Raw genomic sequence first — 13,481 nt, forward strand, 5'->3', positions numbered from 1 at the left:
AGCCCACAACAAGAAATCAAGTAATCCCGATCAATCACAAAATAAAACGAAAAACAAAGAAATGGCAACATGAAATTTCCCAGTGATACAGAAGGGTCCAGTGATAGTTATGAGAACACCCTATTGTAACTTTCTTTCCTCCCTATATGCAGTAGAGACGGAGAAGGCAAGAAGATGGAGGAAGAAAGCAGAAATCCCGAAACAACCACATGCCATCACTATTTGTGATCATCATCAACTTGTCTTCAGAAGATGTATGATTCAAGAAAACAATGTGAACATGGTGGAGGTGCATATGAAATAGAGTCCCACAAGGGAACTACGGGAAAATGAAATGTTACATACGTGCCAAGAAGAGCCTCCATATCCTCTTCTTCAGCTTGTGAAACTAGATCTTTTTCGACGGTTACTGTCAATGTCAAGTCATTGTCTGTCTCAACAGATGCAACTGGAACCCCATCTTCAGGTTTTGCTTGGTTGGTGACTGTGGGTGTATTTTCCTACACAAAATACATGTCAATTATAATTAATAGTGTGTTTCCGCAGTAGTACACAATCAGATGATAAAATGCCCATGTTACTACTCCATAAAGTTACATTAAGCTTGAAAAATACCACAACAGAAACAATAATGCAAACAATGTTCAAAATCAGATAAGCAGGCATCCTATTTTTGATAGAATTAACATATTTGTTGGACCAATAGCCAAAGAGCAAAGACGTTCAGCTATAAATGCATGGGTGAAACTCTTACGACCCTCCCCATAAGCAAGGTTTTAAAACTCGATCTCGCCAGCCATCTCGCTATCCCAAAAAAAGGAGATCTGGCGAGATCTCGGTGAAACCTTGTATTTTTTGGGCGGTCGACTCGCTGGTAGATCTCGGTGGGCATATGGCCTTTGTAGGCTCTAAAACTCTGTATTTAACCTATTTTAGTCATTTTAAACACAATGGAAACATCAGATTTGCAAAAAAAAAAAAAAAAAACCCAAAATGGTACTTTCACTTCGTACCCTATGTAAGTAGTCTCCGACTCTTCGGACCTTAATCCACATTCCACAATCAACACATAACACAACATAATCATAAGAATTTAAAATACATCATATATAAGAAAAGTAACTCCAAATGTAGATGAGGAGGTAATATTCTCTACTCTTTAAGCTTCAATGAGTGTAGGACTGGAGATCGTCAAGCAAAAGCACCAAAATCCTTACTCCTTGGTGTTTTTTCTTCAAAAAAGTAGAGAGAGGCAAGATTTGGCGAGATCTCGGTCGAGTTCTTGTACAATTTGTATCTCGCCATTCATCTTGTCTCGCCTTGTTGAAAAAACGAGATATTAGCGAGATCTCGCCGAGATCTTGATCCATGCCCATAAGGAGGGGCCAAGTATATCCCCAAACCAAAAGGCCCTAAACCGAGGGGGTGTGGGAAGAAATATTCAAATCAAAAGAAGCACCAAAGAAGGATGATAGTTAAACAAGTGACCTAACCCTCCAACATGACCTGACCTTCCTATGTCCGACCACCTTCCGACAGTCAACACCATCGGACCTTCTCTTCTCCCTCCCCCAAACCCTTCCCCAACCCAAGTAGCCTCTTCCTATCCCTCCTTCAATGCCTCCTCCTCCACCCCTGACCTTACTCCATCTCCCCCATCCTCTACTCCTAAAACCTGGACCAAAGTCGTCTCCTCCTCCTCTCCCTCCATCCTTCCAATGTAGGACATTCCCTGCACATCATCCCTGCCACTACCATCGATGATAAACTGGTGGGAGTCTATCCTTCAGGGCTGCTTGAGCCAGAAATATCCAGGTGGAAGAACTGCTTAATAGAACATTTTCTTGGAAGCCGACCTCCATACAGAATTGTAAAAGCTTCCCCATCCAAACAATGGAGGATTCACGGCACAATGTCCACCTTTCTGTTGGACAACAGAACTTTAACCTTCAACTTCTCAGAGGAAACAGATAAGACTACTGCACTTGAAGGAGGACCTTGGCAAGTGGGAAGGAAACCTATATTCCTTCGTCAGTGGGACAAATACTCCACGCTAACCAAGGTCGACCTCCATTCCATACCTATTTGGGTTGCCCTTCCAAATTTACCTCTCCACTTCTAGTGCTAGTAGGGGCTGAGCATCGTGGATCAGTAATTGGGAAGCCCCTTTAATCAGATCTCATAACAAAGATGATGGACAGGACTGCGTATGCCAGAATATGCATAGAGATTACTGCGGACATCATTTCTCCCACCTTGGTCACCGTATTTGATGATGGACACTCATTCAACCAAGTAGTCCATTATGAATGGCTACAGCCACAACAAGCTTTTTGGTCATCAATCAAGCTTATGCACTACCAAAGCTCCTGCTGATATTCTCTCTGCTGACCCTGCAAATACCGAAGCTCCTGTCATTCCCTCAAGATCTCCGTCCAGGGCAAGGTCCCCATCTCAAATCACTGGAAGATATAGAAGGAAACCCCACAACCGCCGTTGTCAAAACCGTAGCTGCATGGCTCTCCCAAAATTTCCGGCTGACAGATCTCCGTTTGGTTGTGCTGCCTCCATCTGACCTTCGGACTATCTCCTTGAGACCGCTGGACAAAACATTTTCTCCCTCCTGTCAGCTTCCTCAGGCTCTGATGAGGACTCAGCTTCTCTGTCTCCCCGATCCTCTGAAAGATCCCTGTCTTATCATGCCATCCCGGTTACTATTGCAGTCAATATTCCTCCCTGCCAAGCCCCTTCCACCTGTACTCCCCCTGTTTCATTCTGTCCGCACGGCTCTGGCTCACCTTGTCATGTCACCGACTCCACCGCTGATATATCTATCCACCTCCCTCACTCTTCGCCCCACTCTTCTCCCATTCTTCCCTTACCTACCCCCTGTTGGAATGTATGTAATAGGGGTACTTTAGGAACTATCTTATGTTAAGTTGTCCTAATTTGTATTTTCTTTTATTTCTCTTTCACCTCCCTTAGGGAGGAATATGTAATTCCCTAAGGTATTACTTGAAATTAATATAGGTGAGAATGAGATGAGCAAAGAACTCACTCACGTTTTGCTCTCATTTCCCCTTCCCCTTCTCTCATCTTCTCTCCTTCTTCTTCCTTCCTCTCTTCTCTCTCTTCCCTCATCTCTAACCCTAGTCCTCTTTATTTCTAACTTGGTATCATAGCTTGTACAAGGGTTTGAGAGTCGATCAAGCATCCCGGCATCATTCTTTAAGTCTCTCTCTAGAAGCAAACGGGTCCATTAGAGGCTATACTATGTAAGAAGAGTATACAAGAAGACCTAATGGAGTTTTAGATTATACTTGAAGACACTTGGAGGGAGTTTGAAGTCCAAAAAGACCATTTGAAGCCCAAACCGAGAAAGGAGGAGTCTCCTTGGATTACCGCCAGCCCTGGATTCCCCTTCTTGGTTCTCTCTCCTCAACGGTAGGTTGGGGATGTGGTTGGGCTTGAAAGAATTGCCCAAGGGTCCCCTACAAACCCCCCCCCCAAGTGCTGGCTTGTGATTTGGTGTGGTGTTGGAACACAATCCAAATCTCTCCTTGCTGCCAGGTATTGACAGCTTCTCTGTTTTTTTATTGTTTGGTCTGAAAATGGCTAGTAGTGTTATCATTGGTTGTTTTTTTACGAATGTGCTACCTCATATGATGCTTGTATATGCTATTGGGATGAAGATCTACAGTTATAAGTGTTTTTTAGCGGCTTCCTCTCAAGGTTTCATGGTTTACTAGCTAGCTGAAATTTTTTTTTTTTTTCTGGGTCCTGAGAAGACGATATTTGGGACTTGTGTATCCCACTTGGTTTGCATCTCCATTGGTGTTGTTTGAGTATCCTTACAACATGTCTGATCTCACGGAACCTACGGAACCTACGTTGGGTGGGTCGAGTAGTACCAACCCTAGTTCGATTGTCTTTAACAATCCTAACACTCAGATTTCTCCTAAGAAGTTGGATAGTACCAACTACTTGATAGGTCACATTCTATGAAGCTGTCCCTGCGGAGTTGAGGGAAGCTAGGGTATATTATTGGGCTATCAAGGCTCCCGCTGCCACAAACCCAAGGTACTAGAAATGAGAAACTGCAAACTCTACTATTATGACTTGGCTACTCTTCTCCATGAAACCTGAGATAGGTAGAAGATTTACAAGGAAGGAAACTGCTAAGGATATTTGGGATAGTGTCTCTAAGACCTATGATAGGGTGGGTGACTTTGTGAAGGTCTACCAGCTTCTTCAGCAGGCCCTCTCCATAAAGCAGGGGACTAAGTCCATTTCTGACTACTATAATATTATTATATGACTCTAGGAGGAGTATGATCATTACCGAGATTTTCAGTTGACCAATCCTGATGTGAAGCCAATGTCAATAGATCTCTTGAAAAAGAGCATGTTTTGATTCTTCTAGGTGGACTGAATTTAGACTATGAGCAAATCCGAATACAAATTTTGGGTCGGTCACCTCTTCCATCCTTTGATGAGGTGTGTATCTACCTCCTGAGTGAGGAGACCAGGAGAGTTGCCATGGATTCTACACCTTCACTTGAGCTCTCTGTTCTTTCTTCCACTACCCACAGAGAATGGCGTAAAGATGGCCGAGGTCAAGGGCCATCCCATGGAGATAACAGAGATAAATGACAGTGTGATCATTCTGGGAAACCTGGACAAACTCGAGAAAGGTGTTGGGTCCTTCATAGCCATTCTAGTACACGAGGTGGATCTACAAGCACACGTGGTGGCCGTAAAGGAGGGGCTATAGCCCATGTTACTACGACAAAGACTGATACTAGAGGCCCCTCACAGGAAGATACCAGCTCTTTCTCTACGGATGATATTGCAATGTTTCACCGATTCATGTCTCAGCTTGATAGCCCATCTACCTCATAGAATGCCTAATGCGAATCCTAGTTCCAAAATTGGAGATCGTTTATGGGCCGCCAAAAATAATAGATAGTTCAAACTAAGAGTTTACGTGGCAAATCCGTAGTATCCAAAACAAACATGTCTTTAGAAGTAAGTAAATAGCAGTCGGGGTAGTTCTGGAATTAAAAATTTAGAATAAAGGACTATTCTAGAAGATAATAGAACTAAAGTTCAGTCAAAGGGGGGTTTTATGTAATTATGGAAGTCTGTTTGTAATATAGAGGACTAGCCTTCTTCAACCTTCAGCATTCACGATAGACTCAGAACCAGCAAGACTGCCTTTATTCCAAGTGAACGATCTCATAGGTCAGGCCTAGGATTGGGCTGAAATTGCAAGTGTAGGATCGCATCATCTAGCTCTATCAAATCCACCAAAATAAACCCAACAGACCAAGTATTATGTTCAAATTCAACTCTTGGAATCACAAGGGCGGCAGGTACAGATCTGGGTAAGGTTGCAAATGCATCTCTTATAGCAAAGATCACTTTCAGGCCTGAAATTCAAGGTTAGACTCTCCCTTAAATGATGAACTATCCCCCAAAAGTTTGTGAAGAATGAAGATGAGATGAAGGAGATCTATCGATTTCTATGGGTCACCAACGTCCACTTCGAAACAAGGCAGCAAGAATCATCGTGATAACACTCCAGCAAGAACATATTGAAGGGGAAAGGGAAGAGGAGAGATTTCAGAGGGGAAGATAGAGAGAAAATTTCAGAGAGAGGCAAGGAGGGGGAAACCATTCACGATTTCAACCAAAGAGACTATTTCGTTCAATTTCAATTTAAATGCTTCACGTCTGTCCTTCTCTACTACGTTACATGGCTATAAAAAGAAAAATTAAACCTAACAATGGAAACTAACTTAAATTAGCAACTGAATAAAATCTCTCAACTTACTTAATGGACAACCTACTCACAATAAGGAAACAAACTAATAATCAAAATATTGAATTAACCCCAAATTTTCCTATGCTCAACTGCATCAATGCCTCAGCTTCCGCTATGCATGTCACCACCTCTGCACCTTCCACAGCTCCATCGTGGGTCATTGACTCTGGTGCTATTGACCACATGACTGGCACGTCCCATTACTATGACTCCTACTCCATTTGTTCTGATAAGGATAAGACTCAGGTAGCTGATGGTACCTTCTCCTCTATTTCTGGTAAAAGTAGTATCCCCATTACCTCTTCCATTTCACTTGCTTTTGTTCTTTATGTTCCTAATCTTCCCTTCAATCTATTGTCTGTGAGCACTTTAACTAAAACATTGAATTGTTGTATCACATTTATTACCTCTCATTACCTCTTTCAAGATTTGGTGACGAAGAGGATTATTGGCCGTGGACATGAGGAGGGCGGCCTATACCGTCTTGAGCCGTAGTTACGTTTTTTTACTACACCACAGTCCTATGCCTTTGGCCGTAGTGATGCTAGTTTTATAGATTCTGTGATGCTTTGACATCAGCGTTTGGGACATCCTTCCCTTGTTATTATGAGGAAACAGTTACCTCATCTGTTTACATCTTTTTCTTCTTCTCATGTATTTCATTGTGAACCATGTACTTTTGCTAAACATTGTCATTCACCTTATCCCTATCATGGTAATAGATCTGTAATTCCTTTTCACATTGTGCATAGTGATGTTTGGGGACCTTGTCCCAATACCTCCCTGTTTGGCCATTGTTATTTTGTTTCATTTGTTGATGATTTTTCTCGTCATATTTGGACCATTCTTATGAAGCATAAGAGTGATGTTTATGATGCCTTCAAAAACTTTTATAAAATGGTCCACACCCAGTTTGAAACCAGGATCAAAATAGTCCTGTCTGATAAAAAGGGCAGTACACGTATGGTAGTTTACAAGAAATTTTTACTGACAATGGTATCATCCCTCAACTTGCTTATGTCGATACACCCCAACAGAATGGGATAGCTGAGAGGAAAATTCGTCATTTGTTAAAAGTCAGTAAAGTCTTTTATTTGGTATGCCTATTCCTAAAACCTTTTGGCCTGAAGCTAAGTTGTTCTTGCTGCGGATTTTCTCATCAATCGCATGCCTACCAAAATTCTTGGGTCTCAAACCCCAGTTGTCTTCTCAATCTTCTGCTTTCACTCTTCCTCCTAGGGTGTTTGGTTGTGTTTGTTATGTCCATGTTACCAAATCCTCCCTCACCAAACTCGATCCCAAGGCTCTCAAATGCCTCTTCCTTGGGTATTCTTCCACCACTAAAGGCTACAAGCGTTACCATCCTTCATCTTGCAAGCGATTTCTTTCCAAAGATGTCACCTTCCTCAAGTTTGTGCCTCTCTTTGCCTCTCATCAGCATCCTCTTTAAGGGAAGAATGGAAATGAAAGTGAAAAGTTGTCGATGCCATATCGTTTCTTACCCCATTGCCTCTTACTCCTTTTTCTTTTGATATCGGGAAACATAAAGAGGTGGATGATATTGATACTGTGAATGAACTTATACAGAGAAGGCACCTAATATTGTGTACACAAGGACAAACAATACCTGCCAAGAGTCCTCTTTGAATCCACATCCTGAGCTTCCCCTTCCTCAGTTAGGTAACATCTCCTCTTCTCATTCGGAGTTGGATCTCCCTATTGCTGTTCGTAAGGGTAAGAGAGCTCGTACTAATCCTATAGCCTAGTTTGTTTCCCATGGTGCTCTCTCTCCTACAAGTGTTACCTTTACAGCTGCTCTTTCTTCTGCTTCCATCCCCAAAACTGTTACCAAGGCTATTAACAGACCCCAACTGGAAACATGTCAAGTCAAAGGAAATGATGGCACTTGAGAGGAACTGTACTTGGAAACTGGTTGACCTTCCCAAGGGGAAAATTTCGATTACATGCAGATGGGTCTATACAATCAAGTACCGATTAAATGGTGCTATTGAGAGGTACAAGAAAAATTGGTGGCCAAAGGGTATAGTCAGTGTTTGAAATTTAAAATGTAACAGTAAGCGTACGGATCAATGTAGCTACGGGTCGAACACAGGGAGAACAGCCACTTTATTTTTTGCTTCTTTCTTAACCATTCGTCATCTAAGAATTGAAATACGCAAGCCACGCAATTAAAACTAATAAATAAATAACTGAAAATAAACACCCCACGCAATCAAAAAGCAATGAAGGAAAAAAAATACTGAAATAAAAATAAAGTAAAAGAAAGGGGATAAAGCTAGAGAGAGGCTCACAAGTAAGTTTCTCTACTTAGCCCAAGGGATGCATCATAATATGAGCTTCCCTACTTGACCAGAGAGTCACTCTTACAAGGGTTACTCTACTTGGCTTTAGGGAAAGGGAGACAATTAAAATAAAAATAATAAAATGATGGTTCTATAGCTAGGAGGGGCAAAGCCAACACATACACTAGCCATGAACCTTGGGGGAAAGGGATAGCAATAATGTAATGACTGAAATTAAAATCCTAAATTAAAAAAGAAAGGGTAATCAGAAAAGGGAATGAGAGGGGGGTGAGAAGACTAGTGAAGGAGCCTACTTACTTGAACTTCAACCCTTGAACTGAAAACTTGATCGATTTGAGATACTACCAATACTAAAAACCAGATTTGGAATAAACCAAATCTGAAATTTCTAGTACTAGAGAAAACAAATCTGAAGAAAAAAATTGAATTTGAAAGACATGCTCCATAGCTTGTTCTTGTCACCAAGAACTAAGCCTAGAACTAGAACTTGAAAATTACAACTTCAATTGCTTAAACAATAAAAATAAAAATAAAAAGAGTGAATAAAAAACAAAAGTGCTTGCATTAATTGAATAAAAAAAACTTACAAAAGTGTTTAAAGCATAAACCTAGAACTAGAGCTAGAGAAAGAAAGAGCAACTAAAAAAAACCTAAGAAGAGAGAAGTAGAGAGGAAGAGAGGGACCACCCTTTAGGGTTTTGTGGACCACCTTTTATAGGGAATAGGAGAGAGAGGAGGACGTCCAAGGGTGGATCCCCTTGGATGATTTTGTGGTGAGGTGGAGGAAAGAGAAGAGAGAGAATCGTAGGAAGTAGGGAATCTCCAATGATTTTGCTTTTTTTTTCCTTCTTTTTTTAATTTTTTCCTCTTTTTTTCAAACATGGGCAGCCTCTATGATTTTTCTTTTATTTTTTTCCTTTCCTATTTTTTCTCCCTTTTTTTCTATTTTTCTCTTTTATTTCTTATTTCTCTCTCCTCTTGCGTAAGAAACCCTTTGGCTGACCTCCTTTGAGTGATGAGTAGGAGAGAGAAAATATTCCAAAAAAAACCTCCACAAAAAAAATAGCAACCAAAAGGTTCGAACTTGAGACCTCCTAATAAGGAAGGGATTTTGCACACCACAACTCACCAACTACGCTAGGTAGTTGTTGTTACCAAAAACGAATATTCAATCACTTAAGGGTGTGGTTCATCGATCCTTGTTGGCATTAGAAATATTCCTTGTACCTCTCGGACAACTACAAACGTGCTGGTTCTGCATCTCAGTTCAGTTCTGATCCATTATTCTTTTTCTGGCATAAAAAGAATAATCACTTGTACGGGTGACCAAAAGGATGTGTACTTTTGATTAAACACGTTCATCTTGCTCAGAATTTCGTCCTCTTCGCAACCATGAAAAGAAACATGACCTCTTTATGTGTAAAATTGGAGATATAGCGCCCGATAGTCCTTAAGGCCTTGAAAATATAAAATCTGCAAAAAGAGAGTAAAATCCAAGGTAGCTCCATTCTAAATATGTAAAATGCATGTTTTACTACCCTAGATTTCACACATAAATGTGCTCATCAGTCAGGTGTATGGAATTAATTATCACGAGACCTTTGCTCCTGTGGCCAAACGTATCAATAAGAGTCCTTTTATCTGTGGCGTCAAACAGAAAATTGGCCCTTAAGTAAAGAATGCCTTCCTCCATGGGGATTTAGAAGAGGAAGTGTATATGCACCCCCTCATGGCATCAAGTTTCCGGCAGCCGATGGTAAGGTGTGTCTCCCAAAGAAGGCACTTTATGGTTTAAAGAAACTACCAAAGGCTTAGTTTGAGAGATTCAGACAGGCCATTCTGAAGATTGGATATTCCCAAACTCAAGCAGACCACACATTATTTACCCGGCGAGGTAATTAGGCCATCACAACATTGATGGTGTATGTTGATGATATTGTGGTGACTGGAGGTGACGATGAGGAGATAACTAGGCTAAAAGCTTATTTCTCCAAACAGTTTGAGATCAAGGATCTAGGATACTTTAAATATTTCTTGGGTATTGAAGTGTCAAGGTCTAAGAAGGGAATCAACATATGCAAAAAAAAATTGTACTAGATCTGTTGAAAGAAACAGAGATGTTGGGTTGTAAACCAGCAAGTTTTCCTATTAAGTAGAATCATAAGCTAGGAAAATATTGTGGCCCTTCCCTTTTGATGCAAGGAAATACCAGAGGCTATTGGGGAATTTGATTTATCTGCCTCTAACTCGCCCAGACATTTCTTATGCAATGGGAGTAGTGAGCCAGTTTATACATGCACCCAAGAGTGGGCACATTGGATGTTGTGTACCGCATCCTCAGATACTTCCTCTCCAGGAAAAGGACTTTTGTACACCACGAACAATCACTTGAGAATAGAAGGTTATTCCGATGCTGATTGGGCTGAATCCATTTCTGATAGGAGATCTACATTTGGTTATTGCACATTCGGGAATGGTAACTTGGTCACATGGAAAAGCAAGAAACAGCCAGTTGTAGCTAGATCTAGTGCATAGGCTAAGTATAGGGCATTGGCTCATGCGATTTGTGAATTCACTTGGCTACATCGGTTGGTTCTCGAGATGGGGTATGACACTGAACGACCTATGAGATTCTACTGTGATGACAAAGCAGTTATAAGCATTGCCCACAACCCAGTGCAACATGATAGAACAAAGCACATTGAAGTAGACCAGCATTTCATCAAAGAGAAGATTGGCTCTAGCAACATCTACACACCCTTTGTGAGGAAAGGTGATCAACTGGAAAACATCTTCACCAAATGACTCATTCCTCGCCAGTTCAGTACCCTCTTATGCAAGCTAGGAATGTATGACATTTATTCTCCAACTTGAGGGGGAGTGTTGGAAAGTATATAATAGGGTACTGTCTTATGTTAAGTTGTCCTAATTTGTATTTTCTTTTATTTCTTTTTCACCTCCCTTAGTGAGGAATATGTAATTCCCTAACGTATATGTTGAAACTAATATAAGTGAGATGAGTAAAGAACTCACTCATGTTTTACTCTCATCAGTCTCATGTCCCCTTCTCCTTCTCTCATCTTCTCTCCTTCTTCTTCCTTCCTCTCTTCACTCTTCTTCCCTCATCTCTAACCCTAGTCCTCCTTATTTCTAACTCCCCCTTTTGAGGGCCCCACTATCACCTCTGTTTCCAACTCCTTAGCCCCTCCATTTACTATCCAACCTCAACCAAACGATCTCTAACCCATCTCGAACCATTCGGACCACCTCTATTGTTTACCCCACCCCACTCTCCTCTATCCACTATCACCACAACCATCTACCCATTAACCCATCTCCTGACTCCACAACCAACCTACCCCACTAACCCATCCACTGGCTACACCCACCCCTCCACCCATGTCCCAACATGCTATCTGATTACTTCTCTTCTACCCGACACCTCTGCAGGATTATTGGTCCACCAATCCACCCTCTCTCGTCTGTCCTCGTGACTGTTGTTGTTCCTTTCACCACAGTTGCACCCCAACAATAGAATTGGATCAGCCTTTCCTCCCCGCCGATCTCTGGTCAGCGCAGGCCCATCCTACGCCATCTGCCACCACCTCCGACGATTCACTTTGGTCCACATGGGCCCATCCTGAGCAACACACCATAGATTCTGATTCCCTTCCAGTTCATCTCCTCGCCATTGCCATCTCCACCGATACATCTTATGTTGATCACATTCCAGCAACTGCCTTGGTGCCTCTCAAGGAATCCACCGTTGTCGGCCTTGAAGAAACTCTCATGCCCGCACAAGCCCATCCTATGCAGCCCCTTTATGCTGAAGCCGTCATCAATGCTACAGAAGACCTTGCCACTACCCAGAATATCTCTCAAGGAATCCACCATTGTCATCATTGCTATAGAAGGAGACCTTGCCACTACCTAGAATCTCTCTCTAAGGAATCCACCGTTGTCATATTGCTACAGAAGAAGGCCCATCCTGCGACCTTCTCAATTCTGTTACCACCCCTAGACCTATGATTGCCTCTCCTTCCACCAAGTTAAAGACGCTACTTGCTAAGAGCTCTAAATCCTCTGTGCCCAAGAATGACAGCAAAGCCTTTTGTAGCACTTGCACTGCCACCACCCCAAAGAACACTTGACCTTCCCAATCCATCTCTCAAAGAATGCAGTTGTCGTCCTAAGAGTAAATCTACTGTCAGCCCTTGCTTTCGACACACCCTTCTCCCCCCCTCAATGACTCTTTGGACCATTTGGGAATGTCCGGGGCTTGAATTCCTCGGCTAAACGAACCACCATCCACTCCTTCATCCTCTCCTCCCATTCCGATCTTTGTTGCCTGCTAGAAACCAAGGTCCTTGAAGCCAATGCCTCACGAATTGCTAAGTTCATAGCTCCATCCTGATCATTCTCTTCCAATTACCTCCATTCCCCCAATCAGCCGCATCTGGATCCTTTGGAATTCTCTCAAATTATCTGTCAACCTCATCTCCTCCTCCCCTCAATTCATCCATTTATCCATCTTCGACCCTTCTAGTGCAAACCACTGCTTCTTCACAGCTATATATATATACCCTTAATCGTGCCCCTGAGAGCTCCCCCTCTGGTCTAATCTCCGCTCCATCGCCCACTCTATGGGTTCCCTTCCCTAGGGCATTGCAGGAGACTTCATTGTTGTTCGATTCAGTCACGAAAAGGTGGGGGGAAGTTCCCATTGACCTCTCTTCTGTTGAGTCTTTCGAAGACTGCATTGATGACATTGGCATGAATGATTTGAGATGGTCCAGTTCCAAGTTAACTTCCGTAGATGCAGACCTGACGGAGTTGCATGCAAACTCGACCGGGCCCTTGTCAATGAAGCCTGGCTGACTAGCTTCCCCTCTTCCCATATCACTTTTGATCTTCCTAGCATATCAGACCATAGCTCCATCTCCTTCCACGCTCTCCCCTACATCTCCTTTGGCCTCAAGCCCTTCAAATTCTTTGACATGTGGATCTCCCACTATGATTTCCTTCCCATTGTCAATCAAGCCTGGTCCATCCCAGTGCATGCTTTCTCTACCCCCCCCCCAATCACTTTTTCCAAGAAGCTCAAAAATGTTAAGGCTGCCTTGAAAGATTTAAACTCCTCCTTTGGCAGCATTACTTCTAAGGTCACCACATGTAAAGACAAGCTCAATTCCATTCAAAGTAGGCTCCAATTGGATGTCCCAAATAGAGCCCTCGCTGAAGAAGAAAAGTCAGTTTTCATTAAGCTTTCTTCACTTTTTAACCAAGAAGAAAGTTTCCATAGGCGAAAATTGAGAATCAAGTGAGTTAAG

The 13,481-nt window shown here is 42.2% G+C and overlaps 1 protein-coding gene across 3 annotated transcripts in view; it reads right to left on the reverse strand.

Moving 5' to 3' along the window:
* The window catches only part of LOC122084656 (exocyst complex component SEC3A-like), a 68,141-nt gene that overhangs the window by 44,932 nt on the left and 9,728 nt on the right, over positions 1–13,481 (reverse strand). For all 3 annotated transcript variants that reach the window (XM_042653079.1, XM_042653078.1, XM_042653077.1), the window contains exon 6: positions 346–500. In XM_042653079.1, the coding sequence (XP_042509013.1) occupies positions 346–500 (155 nt within the window). The remainder of the gene's footprint in view (positions 1–345; positions 501–13,481) is intronic.

Source organism: Macadamia integrifolia, chromosome 7 (genome assembly GCF_013358625.1).
Source record: "Macadamia integrifolia cultivar HAES 741 chromosome 7, SCU_Mint_v3, whole genome shotgun sequence".
Lineage (NCBI taxonomy): Eukaryota > Viridiplantae > Streptophyta > Magnoliopsida > Proteales > Proteaceae > Macadamia > Macadamia integrifolia.